Genomic DNA, 25,666 nt, shown 5'->3' on the forward strand with positions numbered 1-25,666 from the left:
GAATAGTCTTGCCAAAAAAAGCCTTACCTAAGTCTAGTCAAATCTCTAGATCCAACTACCAATTTATAAGAGGAGGAATAGAGAAGAACATGGGGATATGTTAAAATATGTTAAATATGTATCAGAGGACATGCAAACAGCAAAATTTCCAACTGTGGGAAATGCTACAGAACAAACAACCCAGTTTCTCCAAAAAATACATTTCAAGGAAAAAATGATGGATGGGGAGCCTACAAATATTCAGTCATAAATGAATCACACACTGGGGTCCTGATTAAAACAAACTCTAAAAATAAATTTTCTATTTTTTAAAAATTATGAAAACAAATTAGAAATCTCAACACTGACTAGATATTTGATAGTTTAAAATGCTATTTTTCAAAGTCATATTGGTATTGGGTTATGTTTTAAAAAGAGTTGGATCAGATTGGTAAGAGTGGGGTGAGATGGGGAATGACTGGCTGTGGGCTAAGGCTGGGTTCATGGAGGTTGTAAAATTGCTCTATTTGAATGTATTCTAAATTCTTCATAATTAAAAATAAATTATGTGCCTAGCATGTAGCTTAGATAGATAAGCCTCCAGAGTGAAAAGCCTCTAGTCTAGAAAAACATTTTTGGCAGTCTCACTCAATAAAACCTTTTGAGATTAAGTATTATATTAGAATAAGCAACACAGAGAAAACTGAGTAAAATCACTATCTGACATTAATGTCAGATTTGGGCTGTGCAAGTATTGATATGACAAATCTGAGATAAAGACTGTGCACATTTTACAGATGAAGAGACTGAGGATCCAGAAGCTCCCATAGTTTATCCACAGTTAAACAGATACCAAAAGGCAGAACCAATATTCAGAGCTGGGTACTGCTGACTCTCAAGCCTATTCACTATACTGCCTCCTCAAAGGGACACAGTAATAAAGATATGATCAAAGGTCTAGAATTAAAATTCAAAGCAGAGAATTTACCTTCACGAACCCCTTCAGTCAGGAAAGTACCATAGAACAGCTGCACCATTGGATTTTCAGATTTGTTCCTGGGACTGCTGCTTTTAGGAAAAGGAGACAATTCTGGATTGTTTGGATTAAGATATGCGCTACATAAAATCCAAGCATCATTCAAAAGCAAAAATAGTGCATTTTCATCAACCCCCAAAGAGCCAGGTATGATCTAAATAAGTAACAATTAGTTCAGTTCAAATATTTATTGAACACCTTCTTTCGAGCATTGTGCTAAACTCTGAAGACACAAAGACAAGAAGGCCCAATCCCTGGACTTAAGGAGCTTAAAGCCTAATAGTGGAGTCACACATGCAGACAAATATGCTTTCAGTATATACATCTATATCCAATGATAGATGTATACAAGGTATAGAAGTAGTATAAAGGTAAGAATGAACTCTGTTGCATAGTTTTACAAATAAATACAAAAAATTTTTCTCCATGGTACAACAGAAATAAAAAGTTTCTCCTTACAAATCCTTCTTAAATTGCTATGTTGAGTTGCCGTTTCCAAAACTATTTTATAGTTACAATGCTTCTACCTAGAATTGAAACCATTTAAAACACAGATTTCTCAGAGGGATATCCGTATTGTGCCCTGAGTTTCACTTCTCTCAGTGACTGAAATGACTATAACCTATCCTCTACACATTCTTAGTAGACCTCAAAAGGGATCTTAAATTTAAGTATCCATATTATACCATCATGTTCACAACAGAGGTTGATTTGTCCTTTTTACAAATACATTTTACAGCACATGCTGAGTTTATTAACAAAGTTAACAGTTACAGTCCTTTAGTTAGAAAAAAAAAAAAAAAGCTGCAGGATAAGATGACTGGTACATCCTCAGAGGGGAAAGCTGAAGGCGACAGGGATACACGATGAGGACTACCTCAGTGGTTATCCCAGGAGGTATGGTTAAAAACCAGCAATTTCTAGTTAAGGAGAGTAACTTTCCAGCATATAATTCTCACTGGCCCACTGTGAGTCGGAAGGATGTACAAACAAACCCTCAACACTCACTTAACATTAACAGCTAGCTGGAATGCGTCCTCTAGCCAATCCAGGAGCTTGTGTGTGAATTCACTCACATCTTGCTATAAGAGAGGCACAAATTGCATAAAAGTTAGATGCAATACTAAGAGAAATTAAAATTTATCCTTATCCCACCAATGAATTAAGATTATACTACTATAAAAGCATTTCTTTTTTTCTTTTCCTTTTTTGTTTTGAGACAGGGTCTCACTCTGTCGCCCAGACTGGAGTGCAGTGGCGCGATCTCAGCTCAATGCAGCCTCCACCTCCCAGGTTCAAGCGATTCTCCTGCCTCAGCCTCCCAAGTAGCTGGGATTACAGGCACAGGCCACCACGCCTGGCTAATTTTTGTATTTTTAGTCGAGACGGGGTTTCACCATGTTGGCCAAGCTGGTCTTGAACTCCGGACCTCAAATGATCCACCTGCAAGTGCTGGGATTACAGGCATCAGCTATTGCACACAGCCTGAAAGCATTTATTTTTGGGGGCTGAATATCATGAAAACATAGGAACACTGAAACCCAGCTACTATACATAAAAAAGAAGGTGCATTAAGCAACCTGAAAGTTGTAGCTAGAAGGAAGCTGGAACTCTACTACTTCCAGCCACATCTATTTATGACAAAGAAAGAAAAATAAACAAAATCTTCCAAGTAGGACTTTTTAAGAAAAAGGCCCAAGGAACTCTAGAATAATACAGAGATCTGAATAAAGAAAACTTCAATGTTTTGAGAATTTTGTAGAACTGTAGGACCTTCAAATAGAGAAAGAAAAAAAAATCATATGAGGAAGAAGCTGATCTAATTAGTGACAGCTTTGTTTTTGTTTTTAAATTATTTTTTCAGAGACGGGGTCTCACTCTGTCACCCAGGCTGGAGTACAGTAGTGCAATCACAGCTTATTGCAGCCTCAAACTCCTGGGTTCCAGGGATCTTCCTGCCTCAACCTCCCAAGTAGCTGGGACTACAGGTGCGTACCACCATGCCCGGCTATTTTTTAATAGGAGGTAGGGAAAGGAAAGTCTAGAAGAGAGAAGTTGCTGAGAAAAGCTCCTGAACTCAGGTTTAGATAGTTTTAAAGATACTATTTCCATCTGGACCATTCCAAGACAAAGGTGCAGACAAAGGACTACTTTTCATGGTATCCCTTTTGTTACAGCTCATTGAGGTATTTTCCAGTCTCCTCCTTTCTACATCAATAGCCCCTGTATAATTCTACATTCTTTCTACTACTATTTCTTCTTCTCTTTAGAACTGCCAGCCCCCATGCAACACACGCACACTCTCTTCACACACACATGCTTTCTCTCTCACCACCTGTTCTGTAGGCAAAACAAAAGTCAGAAACGAGCATCCATAGTCCTGCTTAGCCATGTTCACAGCTTGTTACGCAGTTGAAATAAAGCAGTACCGCATTAACACTGACAAGGCATGACTTCAAACTCAAGAACAAGGCTTCTTTTGTACCTGCTGTTCCTCAGATGATCGGAATGCTCCCTTTAATAGATCCAGGGCTGCAGACGGGTCTACAAATTTTCTATTTGATCCCATCATTAGAGCAAACAAATACTGAAGCTCTTGCATAAACATGATATTTCTCTTTTCCTGTAGAAAACACAGTACATGTACTCTTACAACATCTCATTTAGAAAATCAGAACGTGTAAAGAAAAAAAAGTTGGCAATAATCATGCCCTCATTTATATTTACCTAGATCTAGGTCAAAGTCACAGGGCTATGTGTGTTACAGGGACTCTGGTAAGGACTGTACTCTAAACTGAAGAATAACTATGTAGAAGCCAGAGACAGCACTGTTGGAAAAACAGAAATGTCCACTTTCTGAAGCTGCTGCCCTCCCTCTCATGAGGAAAATGCATTGCACCAAGGTGAAATCCTGGAAAGGGTTAAATTGCTAGGAGGAGGCTACGACCTTTGGCAAAAACAGAATAAAATAGACTAAGGCGGCTCAGGTCTCTGGCATCAGGGCATCTCTCCAGCATCACATCGCCTAAGCAGCTCAGGAAGAGAAAGGATACAACAAACACAACAGGTATTCAGGGTCTCCCCACCCACATATTCTTGGAGCTGTTTTTCTCATTTTATTCCTACTTAATTTTACATTTTTGCATACGCTTCTATGTTACCCCAAAAAAGGAAAATGAGCCATTTAGAAATGAAAACAAATATTAGCACAAGCCAAAGAGTATCACGGATATCAGCTTTAGGCAAAAATCTAGAAGCCTTAGGGATGAAAGGGACTAAACAAAAGTGAAGAAATTCCTTGACACCAACTTACTGTATGACTTCGACAATTTTCAAGTACATTTTGTGGCAGACTATAACTGAGAACAAGTCTTCGAAATTCAGGCAATTGAAAGAGAGACTGAAATAAAGAAAGAAAGGGATTCATAGCCTTTCCTGAAAATAACTGCAGCAACATATATATTTTTCACTTCAAATATTTTATTTCATATTTAAAAGTATGCAAAACTATCAACCTGGCAATTTGACTTATGTTATTTCTAAGGAAATAACGGTTGTGCACAAAATATTAGCTCAAAGAATATTAATACTTTTAGGTAAAAAATAGAAACAACCTAATGTCTAACAAAAGGAGTAGCTTTTGTTTTGTTTTGTTTTGTTTTTGTAGAGACCAGGTCTCCCTATGTTGCCCAGGATGGTCTCAAACTCCTGAGCTCAAGTGATCTGCCCGCTTTGGCCTCCCAAAGTGTTGGGATTACAAGCATAAGCCACCAAGCCCAGCCAAAAGAAGTAGTTTATATAAACTATACTACATTTATACAATAGACTATTAAGCAATCATTGAAATAATATTGTAAAAAGTGTTTATAAAATGACCTACATAAAGTGAAAATGAAAAAAACAAGAGCTATGTGTATCAACATGGATAAACCTCAAAAATACATTTTGAGTGAAAAAAAGTTACAGAAAAAAGTATTATACTGCTTATATTAAGTTTAACAACATGTAAAACAATACTACGTATTGTTCAGGGATACATCCATGTGTGGTTATGACTGTGGGAAAGGGAGGATGTCACAACAGGAACTCAATAGAACAGAAATTTGTAACATTAATTTTTTAAGCCAGGTGGTTAGTATAGCAGTGTTTACTATTCTCCACTCCTTGTCATAATATTGTATTTTTTAAAAGTTTAACAGCAGATGGTAGAACTGGAGAGAGGGATTCTTTTTATTATTTGCAAATCACATTTTTCTACTATGAATACCTTTCATAAGTTAATTTTCTTTAAAAATATCTCCTGTATGAATATAGAACTCCTCATCCCAACATGCTCCTCAAATGAAAACCCTCTCAGGCCTGCAGGGTGGAACTCCTGAAGAAGCATCCTAGGTAGATAATAGGCAAAACTTTGGAATTAGAACTAAATAAAACAGCTTCTTGGTATTCTAAAAGCCCCAGGTATGTTTCCTAATGTCAACCAAAGAATCCAAGTGTCGGTACTGACTAGAGCCCACGTGCACCTCTCTGGCTTCCCTCACTCTAACACAAGCCCTGGTGGGATTCAGCCAACAGGGTGAGTGTTCAACCGGACTGAAGTGTAAACCCAGGTCATGCTGCACCAAAGTTCTCTCTGGACCAGGGCTTGGCTGGTGAGCTCTATCCTCTGCCACTCTCTTCTCTTCCACCTCACCTGTCTACCTAACACACTTGCATTCCTACTTTGCTGGCCACCCTGTGACATTCTTGAGTTTCTATTCTGCTGTGAGAAAAATGGCTTTACATTCTCAGCCATTTAACTCCACCTCTTCACCATCAGGAAAATCGGGCTTTGCCATTATTCTTAAAAACCACATTAGGCTGGAAGTGGTGGCTTACGCCTGTAATCCCAGCACTTTGGGAGGCTGAGGCGGGCAGATCACCTGAGGTCAGGAGTTCAAGACCAGCCTGACTAACATGGAGAAACCCCATCTCTACTAAAAATACAAAATTAGCCAGGCGTGGTGGCATGCCTGTAGTCCCAGCTACTCGGGAGGCTGAGGCAGGAGAATCACTTGAACCCTGGAGGCAGAGGTTGCTGTGAGCTGAGATCGCACCATTGCATACCAGCCAGGGCAACAAGAACAAAACTGTCTCAAAACAAAAAAAAAGAAAAACAACAAAAAAAACCACATTAAGTGTGAGCTAATACTATTCACATCTCCCAATTTATTCCCTACCCAACCGCTGCTGCTTCTGTGTTTTCTGCATCACTTCATTACATCCTCCTCCCCCAGTCACCAAAGTTTAGAACTTCAGAAAAATCCTTGAATCTTTCTCCTCACCATTCACATCTAGTAAGTAACAAGTCCCTTGGCCTCTGACTCTAGGTGCTCTTTATAACCTAACTGCTTTCTCCCCATCAGCACCCCATCAGCTGCTCTAATCCAACTCCCATCACCGCTCACTTGCACATGGTCTCTCTGCTTCCAGAACTTCCCTCCACCCACTCACACTTGCTCACAACTGCCACGCAGCTCCTTTTAAGTACCTCGCTAATATGGCAAAAATAAAGCTCCCGATTCACTGAAGACTGTCATCTAGTAAGAGCTTTCCTCACTCTCCCAAGTCCTGACATCCTCCTAGGTGACTAGAGTCAACATCCAATCCCTGAGGACATCCTGTCAGTGCTGCCTTGAGAATGTATCAAGAACTCCAACTCTTTTCTATTTCCAGGGCTACCAGTCCAGTCCGAGTCACCATCACTCTTCATGGATGACAGCCATGGGTTTCTCCCTGTGCATCCTTGCCCCTCCATCCTCATCTCGCCACAGGAGCCAGAGGGAGACTCTTAATACTTGAGCCAGAGTTGATCAGTCTGCCACTGGGGACTTTCAGTAACTCCCTGTCCACTCAGACAGACCCTCCTCTCCAGTGACCCTCCCTTTGCTCTTAGCATCCAGCCACTTGGACTCCAGCACGTTCCCTGAACACACCAAGCCCATTCCCACCATGAAGCCACTGCTCTATGTGTTCCTCTACCTGGAATGTTTTTTTTTATCCCAATAGCTGCCTGGTTCACTCCCTTTTCAGTCTCATCCCCTTCCCCACCACAGTGAGGCTCATCCAACACCACAGTTAATACTGCAACCTGTTCCCACCTCTCCTGCAGTTCCAATCTCCCTAACCTTGCTCTTTTTTCTATTGGACCAATCACAGTCTAATGTATTATACACATTTTATTCAGCTAGTTCATCATCCTGTTAGTTTTTAGTTTACTGTGCATTTTCTATCTCACCTCATGAGAATTTACATTCCATGTGGGCACAGTTGTCTTTGTTTTGTTCACTCCTACATCAAGGGCCTAGAACACTGCTAGACATAGAGCAGGTGTTCAATTGTTTGCTGAGGAAACTCGCATGCATCCAGTATGGAGATCTCTCGGCTTCTTGGGCATCCCATCTCTAGTGACACATTCCTCCACTCCATCTGTATCTACATCCACATCCCAGGCTGCACCCAAAAATACACCAACACATGAAAGGTGTCAGTTCGCAGATTACACGTTCAGAAAAGCTCACTCTGGGACCATTACATGTCTTCTTTGTGTCCAATTACCTGCAGGATATCTGTTCTTTGACTTCAGCAGGGGCCCAAGCAAATTGATCTCTTTCCTGGCTCCCTAACAATCAGTTCCTTCCTATCTTCATTTATTTCTCCATCTAGCTTTGATGCTACGGTCTTAACTACCCTTCATTAAATTCACAGAGTGCCCTTTTGTCCTTTGATCACATACCCAGCAAATGCTCCAAATTAAATGAGTTGAGTTTTCCATGTAAGAGGTTCAAAGTGCTGTCAAGAGGATGTCCTGATAGAAACTGAACATTTTCGTATCACTACACATTTAAAGTCAACAATTTCAAGTAGATCTTCAAATTTCTGGAAATCCTACTACTGTACTCTGGTGCCAACTGGTTCTCCCACCATCTCCAACAACTATTTCAAACTTTCACTCCCTTTAAAATCTAACTCTGTCACTTCTCCACTGTCTCAAAAAATAGCTGCTTATTTCACAGAGGAAAAAAAAAAGACTAGACACTACTTCAACTCTAATTTGCAGTTATCATTTCTTCCTCTTCCCTTCCCATTACTCTCCCGCCCTTTTCCTTGTTAAGGCCGACTCCTCAGATATACTTTCTATGCTGTCTGCTCATGCTGTCCCAGAAGCCTTACTCAGCTATCTTCTCCATCTGCTGGCTCTTGTCCACCCTCCACAGGAGTGAAGGCTAATGGGCGGGAGGGGTTGTGAATCCAAGGAGCATTCTCTTTCTCTCTCTCTATCCTTTCAGATAGGAAAGAACTGACATGTTCCATATTATCTTCCTGTGTTCTATTCTCAACACAAATGCCAGTGATCCTTTTAAACCAGAAGTACGATCATATCACTTCTCTGCTCCAAACCTTCCAATACATTCCTATTTCATCTATAATTCCCAAATCTTCATCATGACCCCAAGCTCTTCCACTCCACCTCCACCACCTTTCCTATCCCACTGCTATCAGTTCTGGATCACTCCGTCTTAGCTATTTGCTATTTGTCAGACACATTAAGCAAGCTCCTGAACCTCAGTCTGCTTATTTGCTGTTCCTTGTCTGAAATGTTCCCTATGTAATTAAATAGCTCATTCCCTGGCCACCTTCAGACCTCTGCTCAAATTCCCGCCTCATCAGAAAGGCCATCCCTGACCCTCTGCCCTCTCCAGCTGAATCCTGTCCAGTCCCCCAGACTCATTCATTCATCTTTACACTTGTCACCTCCTCATGTTTTGTTTACTGTCTGTGCCACTCTTTCCAAAGTAAACCATGAGAGTACGGGCTTTGTTTTAGTCACTGCTGTTTCCCCAGAGCCTAAGACAGTGCCAGGCACATAGAAGCTGGATGTAGCAGATGTGTAGAAAGGGAGAATTCCATTTTTTGACTTGAGCAGCTGGGTAGGTGCCATGTACCATGATGGAGAAGACTGCAGTGGTGAGCACCAAGGGTTGCATTGGGGCTATGTAAGTTTAAGATGCCTGATCAATACTTCTAGAGAGCCACTACCCTCTAGTGAATTCATTCACTCTCTTGGTTTTATTGCCATCTATATGGTACTGATTTCCAAAACTGTATCTAGAGCCCAGCACTTTTTCTGAAGTACAGATTCATATAATTATCTGCCTACATGGTATCTCCTTAAACTCAACTCATTTAAGTTGGAGGATTTGCTGGGTATGTGATCAAAGGACAAAAGGGCACTCTGTGAATTCAATGAAGGGTAGTTAAGACTATAGCATACACAGGCACAGGCACCTCAGATTCGGCATATCTAAAACTGAACTGATCGTGGGGCGTGGTGGCTCATGCCTGTAATCCCAGCACTTTGGAAGGCCAAAGCAGGTGGATCACTTGAGGTCAGGAGTTCAAGACCAGCATGGCCAACATGATGAAACCCCATCTCTACTAAAAATACAAAAATTAGCCAGGTGTGGTGGCACATGCGTGTAATCCCAGCTACTTGGGAGGCTGAGGCAAGAGGATCCCTTGAACCTGGGAGGCAGAAGTTGCATTGAGCCGAGATTGCGCCATCTTGTCTCAAATGAATAACTAAATAAATAATAAAAATAAATTTTAAAAATGAAGACATTACGCCAGGTACGGCAGCTCACACCTGAAATCCCAGCACTTTGGGAGGCTGAGGCGGGCAGAACACCTGGGGTCAGGAGTTCGAGGCCAACATGGCGAAACCTTGTCTCTAACTAAAAAATTAGCCAGGCGGCCAGGCGCGGTGGCTCACGCCTCTAATCCCAGCACTTTGGGAGGCCGAGGCAGGCAGATCACATGGTCAGGAGTTGGAGACCAGCCTGACCAACATGATGAAACCCCATCTCGACTAAAAATACAAAATTAGCCAGGCCTGGTGGTACATGCCTGTAGTCTCAGCTACTCGAGAGGCAGGAGAATTGCTTAAACCTGGGAGGCGGAGGTTGCAGTGAGCTGAGATCGCACCACTGTTGCCTGGGCAACAGAGCGAGACACTGTGTCAGAAAGAAAAACAAAAAAACAAAAAAACCTGAACTGAAACCCACTGTTAACACACACCCAAATTATTCCTCCTCCAGGGTCAAATGGTACTATAATCCACCTGGTTACTCGAACTAGAAACCTCATAATCTTACTCTTACTCAACTACTGCAGGCATATCCTGGATCCAACTGCCCACCAATCCTGTAGATTTGATCTCCTCAGCACCTCAAGAATGCATTCACTTCTCTCCTTCCATGACTTCTGCCACTTCTCTACTCCAGGCCACCACTGTCGCCTACCTGGATAGCTATGATAGCCTTCAACAACTGATTCCTCCTTATTCACTCTCACTGCTATAATACAGTATTCACTAAATGCTTATCCAAAACACCTATTCAATATATTTACAACCACAGCAGATTTCTTTTTAGTACTGCCCAACTTAGACATCAAAGCATCTAAATCCATACACAATAATGCCAGAAAAACTCCCCTAATTTTAAATATCTATTTTAATCCTTTGAAAGCTATGTTTCTACATTTCAGTTTAATAAATTACAAAGTTATTTCCAAAAGACACAGTTATCTCTTAAAAATATCATACCTGAATAACAGCACTAAACCAACATGTATTGCCAACATTTTTCAGCCCAACTGGCCAACCATCAACTCTCCTCCAGTCACTGGGATTGGGGTTTTCTCCCCAGACTTCACAGCGTTTTCTCTTTGAGCGTTTAGTTTCTGCAGAGGTTGCTTCATGCATCCTATATTGTGCAGCGTGCCACACAGCAAAAAAGAAAATAGTTAAAGAATAATATAGCATATGTATTACCTTTCATGGATAATTCAAAATGCCAGAAAAAGTATTTACTGGATAATCCCTAGCTATATAAGGAACTGTAAGACTGTAATGCAACTGAAAAGCAAGATTTATACATAGAAATGTTAATCCCTCCATAACAGACATTATTACTAATAAGGTCCATGATAGAACTAAGTTGAAATTCAAGACTATTTAAGGCTACCATATTAGAAATTTTAGATTTCAACACAGTGCGCTATCTAAGACCTCACCAACAAATAGGGCAGGAGAGACACTGTGCTAAAGATAAGAGCCTCCAAATTGCCCAGGACATAAAACACAGCCCTGTGTTCCCTGAAATAAACATCTCAGCAGTGTGAGGGAATAAACATGTCCAGAAACTGATAGGCCACCACTGGAACTGGATGTTGGTGAACAGTACCAATCAATCACCCAATTAGTACCAGTTCAAAAAAATAGATTCCTTGATCACTTATGAGACAGGGTAGTTGAATAACTTTCACTTAAAACTATGCAGCAGCATAACCCTCAAAGTTTATAAAAGAGAATATACATTTATCAGATACCTGGACTAGGTTGTTTTTAATTCACCCTAGCAATTGCAAACTGAAACACCCTGCACACTTCTACTCAAAGACACACGATGCAATAAGACCCCTTTCAGTTTGGCTTTTTCAAAAGTGAACCAAAGAGTAAGCTAATGCGAATTCAAAATTTCTCCTAAAAGAAATTTCATTCAGGTGCTTAACAGAATTATTCCTGAGTGGCATTCACAGAGCTATTGCCTTTGAGATACACACAAATGTGGGGGCAAGAATTATAAGTTAAACCAATAACCTGTTAAGATCTCTTCCATCAGCTTGAATTTTGGGAGACTCCAGTAGACTCAAAGCAATGGCAGCCTGAAGATCATCTTTGTTATCATGAGTAAGGTCTATCACTTCTGTAAGATAAACAGAAATTTAATTAGTCTATATATAGGAAACACTGCCCTTCTGTAATATAAGAAAAAGGTAAAGACATACTCCCTAGCTTTCACTACAACAATGTCTCAACTGTGTAACAATTTTATTACCCTACTGCATAGTCAAATGAGTAACTTCAGCTACACTGTAACCTTAGACTAGCCCATAGTACAGAAATAACAAGCTGCAAAAATCAAATGAACCAAATACCCTCTTCTGTATTCTCACTCCACAAAGTCAAAAGTAGATCCCATACATGTGGGTTAAATAGTCTCTATTATCACAAAACATCAGCCAAATATCAAACATCCAGGGAACAGATATTTTCAATCTCATACAAAATATTCCAGAGAATAGGGATATACTCCTCAACTAGTTAAGAACGGTAAGAGAAAGAAAAAGTGAAACTCACATGTGATACAAAATACTCACAGATACAAAATACCTAAACAAAATATTAGCAAATAGAACCCAATAATATAAAAAAAAAATTACATATTAAGACCAAGTTGGCCGGGCGCAGTGGCTTATGCCTGCAATCCCAGCACTTTGGGAGGCCGAGGCGGGCGGATTACGAGGTCAAGAGATCGAGACCATCCTGGCTAACACGGTGAAACCCCGTCTCTACTAAAAATACAAAAAATTTGCCGGGCGTGGTGGCGGGCGCCTGTAGTCCCAGCTACTCAGGAGGTTGAGGTGGGAGAATGGCGTGAACCCGGGAGGTGGAGCTTGCAGTGAGCCAAGACCACGCCACTGCACTCCAGCCTAGGCAACAGAGCGAGACTCCGTCTCAGAAAAAAAAAAAAAGACCAAGTTGAGTTTACTGCAGGAAAAAAAAAATGAGTTAATACTAGATGGAGCAGTAAAATTCACTATCTTAACAGTTAAAAGAAAAAAATGATCATCTTAACAGATACAGAAAATGTATTTGATAACATTCAACTTTCTTTCAGGATAAAAACTCAAAGCCAACTAGGAAGAGAAAAAAATATCCTTAGGCTGAGAAAAAGTATCCATGAAAAGCCCATAGAAAACTTTTATACTTAATGGAGAAACGTTAAGTACATTTGCTTTAAAATCAAGACTAAGACAAACACATCTATTATCACTGCTTTTATTCACCATGGTTCTGGAAGTTCTAGGCAGGCAATAAGAACTTTTGGGCATGGTGGCTCACGCCTTTAATCCCAGCACTTTGGGAGGCCAAGATGGGAGGATCAGTTGAGGTCAGGAGTTTGAGACCAACGTGGCCAACATGGTGGAACCTTGTCTCTACTAAAAATACAAAAAATTAGCTGGGCATGGTTGCACGTGCCTGTAATTCCAGCTACTTGGGAGGCTGAGGCAGGAGAATCACTTGAACCCAGGAGGCGGAGGTTGCAATGAGCTGAGATTGTGTCAGTATACTACAGCCTGGGCGACAGAGTGAGACTCCATCTCACTCTGGAAATATAAAGACTGGAAAATAAGAAGCAAAGCTGTCATAATTCATGGATAATAATCACCTACAAGGGAAACCCAAAATAATCCACAGCTACTCTGGCACACTGCCTATGTGGTAGCCCTGTTCCACAGGAGCAGTTAAAAAAAAATAAAAAGAGGCTGGAAGCGGTGGCTCATGCCTATAATCCCAGCACTTTGGGATGCCAAGGCAGGCAGATCACCTGAGGTCGGGAGTTCGAGATCAGCCTGACCAACAAGGAGAAACCCCCTCTCTACTTAAAACACAAAATTAGCCGGGCGCGGTGGTGTATGCCTGTAATCCCAGCTACTCAGGAGGCTGAGGCAGGAGGACGGCTTGAACCCAGGAGGCGGAGGCTATGGTGACCCAAGATCGTGCCATTGCACTCCAGCCTGGGCAACAAGAGCGAAACTCTATCTCAAAAAAAAAAAAAAAAAAATTTTCTTAAATAAAATAAAACACAAATATTATAAAACTGTAGTAATCAAGACTGTGTGCTGCTAGCATAAGGAGACATATACATCAATGGAATAGAATTTATAGTCCAGAAATAAACTGTTACATTCCCGGTCAATTGATTTTTGACCTAAGTACTAGACAACTCAAGAAGGAAAGAATATCTTTTCAACAAATGGTGCTGTGACAACTGAACACCACATGCAAAAGAATAAAGCTGAACCCCTACCTAGCCCCACATACAAAAATTAAGTCAAAATGGATCAAGTCCTCAAGATGACAGCTAAAATATAAAAGTAGAGGACGACACAGGTGTAAATCTTCATGACCTTAGATTAGGCAACGGAATCTTAGATGACATCCAGAGCATAAGGAACCAAATAAAAAATAGATTAAAAAATCCTTTGGGCTTCAAAGGACACCACCAAGAAGTAAAGAGACAGCCGGGCATGGTGGCTCACATCTGTAATCCCAGCACTTTGGGAGTCCCAGGCGGGTGGATCACGAGGTCAGGAGTTCGAGACCAGCCTGACAAAAATAGTAAAACCCCATCTCTAATAAAAATACAAAAAAATTAGCCGGGCATGGTGGCAGGTGCCTGTAATCTCCGCTACTCGGGAGGCTGAGGCAGGAGAATCACTTGAACCCAGGAGCCGGAAGGCGGAGGTTGCAGTGAGCCGAGATCGTACCACTGCACTCCAGCCTGGGCAACAGTGTGAGACTCCGTCTTAAAAAAAGGAAAAAAAAAGAAGAGACAACTCACAGAAAGGGAGAAAATATTTGCAAAACATGCATCTGATAAGAGATCTACACACAGAACATACAAAGAACTCCTGTAACTGAATGAAACACACAAATAGTGATTTCAAAAATGGGCAGAAAATCTGAATTGACATTTCTCCAAAGAATACACAAGATAAATGACCAATAAGCATAAGATGCTCAACATCACTAACCATCAGAAAAATGCAAATCAAAACCACAATGAGATATAATTTCACATCCATAGGGACAGCTATCAAAAAATAATATTAATAATAAAACTGGCAAGGAAGTGGAGAAACTGGAAACTTTGTGCACTGTTGGTGGGATTTTAAGATGGTGCAACTGGCCAGGCGCGGTGGCTCACGCCTGTAATCCCAGCACTTTGAGAGACCAAGGTGGGCAGATGGCTTGAGCCTTTAAGGAGTTCAAGACCAGCCTGGGCAACGTGGCGAAACCTTGCCTCTAAAAAAAATTCAAAAGAAATAAAAATAAAAAATAGCTGGGCATGGTGGTGTGTGCCCATAGTCCCAGGTACTTGGGAGGCTGAGGTGGGAGGATCACTTGAGCCTGGGAGGTCAAGGCTGCAGTAAGCCCTGTTTGCACAGCTGCACTCCAACCTGGGTAACAGTGAGACCCTGTCTCAAAAAAAAAAATAACAAACAAAATAAATAAATAAAATACGGCCAGGCATGGTGGCTCATGCCTTTAATTCCAGCACTCAGGGAGGCCAAGGCAGGCGGATCACTTGAGGTCATGAGTTCAAGACCAGCCTGGGCAACATGGTGAAACACCGTCTCTACCAAAAATACAAAACTTAGCTAGGCGTGGTGGGACATGCCTGTAGTCCCAGCTACACAGGGAGCTGAGGCACGAGAATCACTTGTACCCGGGAGGTGGAGGCTCCACTGAGCTGAGATTGCGCCACTGCACTCCAACCTCGGCGAAAGGGCAAGACCCTGTCTCAAAAAAAAAAAATTAATAAATAAATAAAATAAATGATGCAACTGCTACAGAAAACAGTATGGAAGCTATTCAAAAAATTAAAAATAGAACAACCATATGACCCAGTAATCCGACTTCTGGGTATCCAAAAGAATCTAAAGCAGGGTCTTTTTTTGAGAGAGTCTCACTCTGTCACCAGGGCTAGAGGGCAGTAGGTACAATCTCAGCTCACTGTAGCCTCAACCTCCAGGGCTCAAGGGATCTACTTGCTTCAGCCTCCCAGGTAGCTGGGACTACAGGCATACACCATCACACCTGGCTAATTTTTCTATCTTTTGTAGAGACAGGGATTCACCATATTGCCCTGGCTGGTCTTAAATTCCTGGGCTCAAGCTATCCACCTGCCTCAGCCTCCCAAAGTGCTGGGATCACAGGTATGAGCTACAGTGCCCGGCCTAAAACAGGGTCTTGTAGAGATATCTGTACATCCAAGTTCACAGCAACACTATTCACAAGAGCCAAGAGGTGGAAACAACCCAAATGTCCATTAATGAATGGATAAACAAAACATGGCATATACATACAATGGAGTATTACTCAACCTTAAAAAGCAAAGAAATTTGAGGCATACTGTAACATGAAGTCTGAAGACATTCTGTTAAGTGAAATAAGCCCACTGCAAAAGGACAAACAGTGTATTTCTACTTATACGAGGTTCTTAGAAATTCACAGAGATAAAGAGTAGAATGGAGGACAGAAAAAATGGGGGCTACTATTCAACGCATACTAAGTAAGTGAAATGTTTTGGAAATGGATGGTGGTGACAGTTGCACAACAATATGAATTTATTTAATACTTCTGAACTGTACATTTAAGTAGTTAAGATGGCAGACTGTATGTTTTACCAAAAAAGACTGGAAAAAAGAAGAAATACCGTCACATGCTACAACATGGATGAAACTTAAGACAGATATTATGCCAAATTAGATAAGCCAGTCACAAAAAGACAAATACTGTATAAGTCCACTTATATGAAGTATTTAAAGTAGTCAAATTCATAGAAACAGAAAACAAAATGGTAGTTACCAGGGGCTGGGTATGGAGTGCAGATTTGCAATATGGTAACATTCTGGGGGTTGTTTCACAACAATTTGACTATTCTTAACACTACTGAACTCTACATTTAAGAATGGATAAAGTATTTAAAAATCGAATATTTGAGATATCCTTAGATTTCACGTAATGTGTTTTTTACTAAAATAATAATTTCAAGTAATAAATTATCCAATTATCAGGCTGGGCACTGTGGCTCACACCTGTAATCCCAACACTTTGGGAGGCCGAGGCACGTGGATCACCTGAGGTCAGGAGTTTGAGACCGGCCTTGCCAACCAACATGGTGAAACCCAGTCTCTACCAAAAACACAAAAATTAGCTGGGTGTGGTGGCGTGTGCCAGTAATCCCAGCTACTCGGGAGGCTGAGGCAGGAGAATAGCTTATACCCAGGAGGCGAAGGTTGCAGTGAGCCGAGATCACACCACTGCACTCCAGCCTGGGTGACAGAGCGAGCTTCCTTCTCAAAAATAAATAAATAAATAATCCAATTATCACTATAACTATTCCAATTACCATAATTACGATAGAATATTACCATTCTATTTCCATTTATTTTTACCAAAATAATGAATCTAGGTAACAATCATCAATGGCTGCTGAACATGCTAAGTGAGAAACTTCATAACAGATGAATTAACCTGACAATACCTAAATACAATTACGATTTTAACAACACAAAAGAGGGCAACCAGACATTATATGCTTCTCAATGTAACAAAATAGAAGATATATACACAACACTACCTATGACACAGTCATGCCAGATAAGCATCTACATTTATAGGAAAGACATGAGACAGAAAAATCCATTGAAAGATACCACAGTAATACAATCGCCAAACTCCAGAATGTGTGAAAACTGACGTAACAAAGGACTTGATTTCTTTGGATATTAAGCTGCAAGAAATGGGACGAGGGTTGGGGGGGGGTGGAGATTTATAAATAAAGAGAGTCTTAAAAGACACTTCAAACATACTTAATGTTCTAATTTATTTGGATCATTGTTCTTAACAAAAACTGCAAACACTGTTAATGAGATAACCAGGGAAATTTCTACACAGGGTATTTGATGAGATTAAGGGATTACTGATGATATTAAGGGATTATTTTCAGTGTGATAATGTTGCAGTTTTAAAAAATAAACAGTCCTCTTTTAGAAATGTTACCCAAAAAGCTAAATATAGAATTATCATATGACCCAGCAATTCTATTTCTAGGTATATACACAAAAGAACTGAAAACGGATACTCAGTGAAATAGACACTGGCTTTATCATGACAGGGATATTCACTCACTGAATATGCCCATTACCCAGGTCATGCTGGTTAAGGACACCCCTTCAGTGTGGACCCCTCATACAACATGACTGTAGCAAAACTGACAACAGTTCTGGCAGCCTTATTAGATTTGCTATCTCAACTTCCTCTCATGGGTCTCACAGATGCTAATAAAAAAACAACAGGTTCATTAACAGGAAAATGGTGAAAGGCAGATGGGAAAAGTCAAAGGACAAAGGTGGAAATGTTTAAAGGATTATTAAGGAAGTGAGTAAAGAAAACACTGATGGGGTGAAACTAAAGGGAAAAAGAAGTTTTGAGATAACACAGAATTGATACTGCAGATCAGTGGGGAATTACAGTCTTTCAATTAAACATACTGATTAAACATTTTAATACAGCACTACCAAAGGTGGGTGGACCAAAGGGAACTCTGCTGATTAACCAACATTAAAGGGCTTCAAACAAGTTTCTTGCATTTACCCCAGTTTGGAGAAACTTTACAAGCTGAAAGGCAGAGACCACAAAGAGAAAGATGATCAACAATTGTGTGGGGCAATGTTGAGGCAGGTTAATCAAGATAAAGACTGACAAACAGCCAAGAGTACTTTGGCTCAATCCCTTGCTGGGGACCCAAAGCCTTATGTACACCAGTGGTGAAGGGGTCAGGGTGTGGAGTAGAAACCTTTCTGGGGCTTCGTGACACAGAAGCACAATGCACTGTGATTTCAAAACCTGTTGATAAAGTCCTAATGGAGGCTATACTTAGGAAAGTAAGTGTTGATGGAATTAGGATAAAATTTTATAGGCGAGTTGTTATATCTGAAGCTGCTTCAATGTGAAGTGGTTCCATCTTTTCTACTTGATTGTATTATGGGGATGGATACTGTATCTGCCTGGAGAATGTTCCCTCTACCTACTCCTGTAAAACAGAAGGCATGTAAACTTGTCCTTCAAGCAATAATAATTAGACATGCTAAATGGGAACCAGAAAGATTCCCTGAGCCTACACAACAGAGAATTGAAGCTGAAGTGCTGGTAGGGACAAACTGATTGTAGAGCGTTTACCAGGGCTTACGGCAAAAGCCTGTGAGTGCCTCCCAGAGACAACTCCTGAGACTTTGGACTAGAGAATTACCACTTGAGGGGCATTTATTACCTTACTATGAGACATTAATTGAAGCTACTCCTATAATTGACGACATAAAATAATCTTGAAACCTGAAATACTCATGCTGTCTTGCTGGCGGATGTCAGAGAAACACTTCAGTGAGGATGGCAGTGCCCAGGAGAGTTCCATAACACAATGGAAATGGTTTATACAGGCTCTTGCTACCTGGAAAATGCAAGGAGGTCTTTGCATTCCCCAGGTAGCAGAAAGCCTCTTTTCCCCTAGGACTGACTCTAGAATTGTGTGAGGAGCTGCTGGATCCTATCCACACTTTGACAGTTTCCCAATGAACAGCTCCCAATAGACCAACAAAGAGCTGCTTGGTTTGCAGATGGCAGTTCCAAGGTGAATGGACAACCTATTTGGAAGGAAGGACGCCAATGGGATCAAAGAAGGTAAATACAAATCAGCAGCATGTGTTGATTGCATGTTGTTTTTCTAGCAGTGATGGAAGAATTGAACAGTGATAAAAGCCCGTGTTAGGCTTTTTACTCACTTATGGGCAGTGGCCAGTGGTCACATGACCAGGCAGGAGAGCAATGGAAACCTGGCCTATTAAAGGGATGTCCGTATGAGGCATGGCCCTATGGAAATTTGAAGGGTGCATTAAAGTAGGACATGTCGATGCCAACCAGAAGAAATCCCTTAGATGTGTTGATATGGGGGTACTGCAACAGTGCAGAGATGGGCTGAGTCTAGACATGTTCCTTTTCCACCCTCTCAAGAACAAAACGCCAATAAGAACTGTTCTGTCTGCCAGGAAGAGAAAGATAGTGCCGACAGCTATGGGGAGATTCCCTGGTGGCAAGGCCCTGAACGCTGCTGGCCAGTGAGACTGATGCTGGTAACCCTAGGGGACTGCAAATGGGTCCTGACAGGTATAGGCACTGACTCTGAACTGGGTTTTACTATCCCAACAGACCATGCAAATACTTTCAGTGCTAAAGAAATACCACCACAGAACCATTTAAAAATTTCCACCTTCCTGGAGTGAGCCCTTTGACTCTCCCCTTCCCCATTCTTTTGTTAATTAACCTAATGTTTTTATTAGCATCTGTAAGACCCATGAGGGGAAGCTGAGGTAGCATTTCACATGAGAAGGAAGGGTGACAATTTCCCAATCTAAGATAACAAATTTGAGAGCAATGGTTACTCTCAAGCCCTGTTAAAGAGAGTATAAATAGGTAAAAAATTATTTTGGAAAAGACTGTCATTACCTATAAAGTTGAAGATAAGCGTATCTTAATACCTACCAACTACATCACTAGATATATACACTAAAAAAACTCTTGCATACAAGGACAAGAAGCATGAATCCGAACAGCTCGCAGCAGGCTTGAATAGCAAAAGCTTGAAAACAACCCCAAAGTCAATCAACAAATACATACAATGTGGTATATATTCAGACCATGGAATACTACACACCAGTGAAAATGAATGAACTACAGTTATAATCCTCAGCATGGGTGAGTCTCAAAAAGAACAATGTTGACTGAAAAAAGTTGCAGTGTGTACCAAGAGAAACATATGAGAATACTCACAGCAGCATCATTCAGAATAGCTCAAAACTGTTAACGGCACAAATGTCCATTAACACCACCTCGCCTTCCTCCCAGAAGGTTCCAGAAGGTTCTCCTTGGTCTCTCCTCCCAGAAGCCTCCGTGGCTTCCAGAGTCCCATTCTCCTGGCTTTCCGTGGGCACTCTTCACCTCCCCAGACCTCTGAACATAGGCAGCAACCAGTGCTTAAGCTGCAGAACCTTTTCTTTCTCCTATACCCACTCCCTTGGAGAGCTCCTCAGTCTCACAGCTTTACAGAGCATTTATATAGGTTACGATTCCAAGTCCACCTACCTCCAGCCTGGACCTCTCCTCTGAACTGTGCACCTGGGTCTCCACCATCTTTCTGACACTTCTGCCGTGAATGTCTAACAGGCATTTCAAATTTAGTATTCCCCAAACTGATCTCTTCATCTACCGTCTCAAATCTGCTCCACCTACAGTGATTCCCATCTTGGTTAAATGCTTCAGTTGCTTAGGAAAAAAATTTTTGAGTCACCTTTAACTCCTCTCTCTCTCACAACCCTACCTCCTCAGTAAGTAAATCCTACTGCCTTTACCTTAAAAATAATATATGCCGGAATGCCAGCACTGCTTACCCTCCACCACAGCAGCCTGGCCTGGGTTCCCTAATCTGACCCATGCTTGTCACTACCTCCTCCCCCACATTCTGTTCTCAACACCACAGTCAGAGTGATGGAAAATGGAAATCAGTTTATATCATTCCTTTGCTCCAAACTCTTCAAAGGCTACCCACCTAACTCACAGCAAAAGCTAGTACTTAGGAAGGTTCTGAATGATCCACCTCCTTCTCTTTCCATGGCCCCATCCCTTTCGGCCCTCCTCACTCACTAAGCCTTAGCCCTGGCCTCCTTGCTGTTCCCTGAGCAAGCCAAGGTGCACTCCCATCTTAGGGCCTCAAATGACTTACTCCCTCACCTCCCCTGCACATTCTTAAAAGTCCATCCCAGCCAGGTGCAGTGGCTCACACCTGTAATCCTAGCACTCTGGGAGGCTGAGGCGGGTGGATCACCTGAGGTCAGGAGTTCAAGACCAGCTGGCCAACATGGTAAAACCCCGTCTCTACTAAAAATACAAACAATTAGCCAGGCGTAGTGGTGGGCGCCTGTAATCCCAGCTGCTCGGGAGGTTGAGGCTTGAACCCTGGAAGCAGAGGTTGCGGTGAGTGCAGATCGCGCTATTGCACTCTAGGCTGGATGACAGAGTGAGACTCCATCTCAAAAAAAAAAAAAAAAAGTCCATCCAATTGGAAATACAGTCCCCAGCACTCTTTTTTTCATTTCTTTCATTCTGTCCTTTTTCTCCATGGTATTTATCACATTCTAATATATTAATAATTTATTTACTTGTTGATCTTCTCCCACTAAAAAACAAGCTAAATGCAGGCAGGGCTTCAAGAGTGCTTGGCACATAGTTGGTCCTCACTAAATAAATGCTAAACAATGAGTAAATGAACAAATGAAACTTTTTTTTGCTTTTTAAGAGACGGAGTCTTGCTCTGTCGCCCAGACTGGAGAGCAGTGGTGCGATCTCAGGTCACTGCAAGCTCCGCCTCCCGGGTTCATGCCATTCTCCTGCCTCAGCCTCCCGAGCAGCTGGGACTACAGGTGCCCGCCACCACACCCAGCTAATTTTTTGTATTTTTAGTGGAGACGGGGTTTCACCGTGTTAGCCAGGATGGTCTCGATCTCCTGACCTCATAATCCGCCCACCTCGGCCTCCCAAAGTGCTGGGATTACAGGCATGAGCCACTGCGCCCGGCCAGAACTTTTTAAGTGCTTAGCATTGCGCCTGCCACATAGCAATAGCTCAGTAATAAGCTGTTATTACTATTATTTTCAAAGGGCTGATGTGATTGACAGGGAACTCACACATACTTGGTTTGTTATTTTCTGCTAGTTCAGCAAAGGACCAAGACAGGATATATGGTACCTACTTGCTAATACTTCCTTGTTGGCAGCACTCCCCTCTACTTCAGATGGTTCTGTAGCAACAGTGTCTTGACTGGGCTCCTTAACTCTCTCATCAGTAAGAAGGCTGACTGCCTGAGTAATGTCACCATTACTGGCCTATGGGAGAAAAAGACAATAGAAATTTCAAAAGTAATCATCATAGAATTTAAAACCAGTTTTGAGTATTAACTTTATTACCCTGGTGACACACTGAGTACTTTCAGGCATAATTCTAGGGTAGAATTATGAGACTATGGTGGACAGTAGGTCTAATGTGCTTGAAGCGTCTATTAAATGCCTCATTACAGGAGGGAGTTTCCATGCTCTGACTTCCCACAACACCCAAACAGAAGTGAAATCTCGATGGAGATTTGTTCCCATTGCTTCGGATACTACTACTCACGATTTCTCTGAACAGTCTAAAGCACGATGTGTCAAAAAAGGGGGCTGGCAATTAACATAGACATTCTAAATGAAGTCAGCCCTACAATAAAAATGCCAAGCAGGGCAGGCGCAGTGGCTCACACGCCTGTAATCCCAGCACACTGGGAGGCCAAGGCGGGCAGATCACTTGAGCCCAGGAATTGGAGACCAGCCTGAGCAACTTGGCAAAACCCCGTCCCTACCAAAAATACAAAAACTAGCCAGGCTGAGTCCCAGCTACTAGGGAGGCTGAGGTGGGAGGATCGCTTGCGCCCAGAAGGCAGAGGCTGCAGTGAGCCAAGATCACACCACTGCACTGCAGGCAAGGCAACTGAGTGAGATCCTGTCTCCTGTCTCCAAAAAAAAAGCCACGCAGTTACCTGTTTTCTAGTGGTGATCATTCTTGTTTTTAACGTTTTGTGAGGAAACATTTCTAACATATATACCAGGAAAGGGAATAACAGAACCCCATGTACCTATCACTTATCTTCAACAATTACCTAGTCACTTAGTCATAACCTTTCTTATTTTCTCTAAACCTCCTATACTCTCGTAGATATTCTGAATCAAATCCTAACCATCTTATCACTGGTCAACATTTCAGAACGTATCTTTTAAAAATATAACCCATGGACCGGCATGGTGGCTCATGCCTGTAATCCCAACACTGTCGGAGGCCAGGTCGGGTGGATCACTTGAGGTCAGGAGTTCAAGACCAGCCTGGCCAATATGGTGAAACCCCGTCTCTACTAAAAATACAAAAATTAGCCAGGTGTGGTGGCACATGCCTGTAATCCCAGCTACTCGGGAGGCTGACTGAGGTGGGAGAACAGCTTGAACGCGGGAGGGAGAGGCTGCAGTGAGCCAAGATTGTGCTATTGCACTCCAGCCTGGGCATCAGAGTGAGACTCCGTCTCAAAAAAAAAAAAAAAGTATATATATATACACACCTTAAGAGTAACAACAGGTTTTTTCAATATCAGATAACCAGTTCAAACTTCCCTGACTCAAATATTATTTAGTTTGCTGGTTTGGATCAGGAAATACAAGGCCTAAACAGTGCAACTGGTTGATGTTTCTTAAATCTCTTTTATACCCTGCAGGGTTACCCGAACCACAAATCTCCCCCAGCCCCTTACAATTTACATGTTGAAGACATTGGGTCAGTCATTTGACCTGTAGAGCTTCTGTCCCTATATGTGCTTTAATTTGGGCATAGAAATAGCTTGAACTGACATAACTATAATATAGACAGCTGCTTTAAAGCCTCCTGACTAACAGAGATCTGGAAACCAACCTTCAGAGCTTCATGGAGAAACGAAGGGTCCTGAATGCCTGTGATTTCTCTCAGTTGATTTAACAGCATTTGGCAGCTCTATATTTGCAAAACAAAAAAACCACAAACATGTCAGTCAGAAAGTAAACCTGGGTACATTTAAAGAATAACTAAAAGCATCTTGGATAAACAGGCCTGAGGCTTGCCCAGGCTGGAGTGCAGTGGCCGGATCTCAGGTCACTGCAACCTCCGCCTCCCAGGTTTCAAGCGATTCTCCTGCCTCAGCCTCCCGAGTAGTTGGGATTACAGGCACAGGCCACCACGCCCAGCTAAGTTTTGTATTTTTAGTAGTGACGGGGTTTCACATTGTTGGTCAGGCTGGTCTTGATCTCCTGACCTCGTGATCCACCTGCCTCGGCCTCCCAAAGTCCGCTGGGATTACAGGTGTGGGCCAATGCAAATGGCCCTGCATTTTTTTACTCTAAAGAACCAACAAGCTCCAAGAAACAAAGTATTGGCTGTCAGAAATATTCTGAAATGCCAAATCAATTTCTCTTTTAAAAGTTCAATCATGGAAATACCTTTGGTACTTATGAAAGAAATAGATGACAGTAAAATTACAAATATATAAAACATTTAAGTGTAATATTCAAGCCTTAATGGACACTTAAAAGTTCCCCAGGTTTTTCTTTTGGTAGGCAGTGCATTAAGTAGGGCATATAAGGAGTCCGGGGAATTTGCATGGATATAAAGATGTGCTATTTTAAGCTTTCCTGCACATGCCATTAGTGTGTATCATTTTTCACTGACAATAAGTTTCCAATCATGTAATTAACCAATGATAACATCAACATATTTAAAACTCTGTGTTTGATTAAAAAGTACAGCTAAAGCTAGAATTTTCTCAATTAAATAAAATATATAATTTCAAAAGGTATAAAGTATGAAATGTTTTTTCTTCATTAACCTAAATCATGGAAAAACCTAAATTGTTAACTTCCAGCTAACACAAAATCAGTTTACAACCCCTTCAGCCTTAACATCTTCACTCTATCATTTTATCCTGCTTTACACAAAGACAATACAAAACACCGATTTGCAAGTACAGCTCAATCTAAACAATTGGCTGGCCCAACTTGAGACACAATGATCTTTTTAGATGAATGTTGAAAACAAACTAGTTCGAAATTAATTCAGCAACAAGAAATCTAATTTATACCATTCCTAAGGTTATGCTTAAATTAAGTTAGTAGTATGTCTCAGAGAGATAGTCTACATTTACTCCCAGCTACAACAGAAACAGTATCTTATGTTCTTCAACAGCTGTGGGCCCAATGCAACACTAAAGTATTACACAACTAGAAATAACTAACTGAAACATCCCTCTAAAGTCCTAAAGA

At 41.5% G+C, this 25,666-nt stretch overlaps 1 protein-coding gene across 18 annotated transcripts in view; it reads right to left on the reverse strand.

Annotated features, from left to right (window-relative positions):
- Positions 1 to 25,666, reverse strand: part of USP28 (ubiquitin specific peptidase 28) — a 77,745-nt gene that overhangs the window by 32,053 nt on the left and 20,026 nt on the right. For 7 of the 18 annotated variants that reach the window (XM_055356916.2, XM_019037524.4, XM_019037522.4 and 4 more), the window contains exons 2-9: positions 24,288 to 24,365; positions 22,552 to 22,684; positions 11,718 to 11,823; positions 10,662 to 10,821; positions 4,329 to 4,415; positions 3,501 to 3,638; positions 2,024 to 2,097; positions 968 to 1,047 (exon numbers count right to left, since the gene is read on the reverse strand). In XM_055356916.2, coding sequence (XP_055212891.1) covers positions 968 to 1,047; positions 2,024 to 2,097; positions 3,501 to 3,638; positions 4,329 to 4,415; positions 10,662 to 10,821; positions 11,718 to 11,823; positions 22,552 to 22,684; positions 24,288 to 24,365 — 856 coding nt within the window. The remainder of the gene's footprint in view (positions 1 to 967; positions 1,048 to 2,023; positions 2,098 to 3,500; positions 3,639 to 4,328; positions 4,416 to 10,661; positions 10,822 to 11,717; positions 11,824 to 22,551; positions 22,685 to 24,287; positions 24,366 to 25,666) is intronic. The other 11 variants (XM_019037525.4, XM_004052155.5, XM_019037523.4 and 8 more) reach the window with 3 other exon arrangements.

Source organism: Gorilla gorilla, chromosome 9 (assembly GCF_029281585.2).
Source record: "Gorilla gorilla gorilla isolate KB3781 chromosome 9, NHGRI_mGorGor1-v2.1_pri, whole genome shotgun sequence".
NCBI classification, from domain to species: Eukaryota; Metazoa; Chordata; class Mammalia; order Primates; family Hominidae; genus Gorilla; species Gorilla gorilla.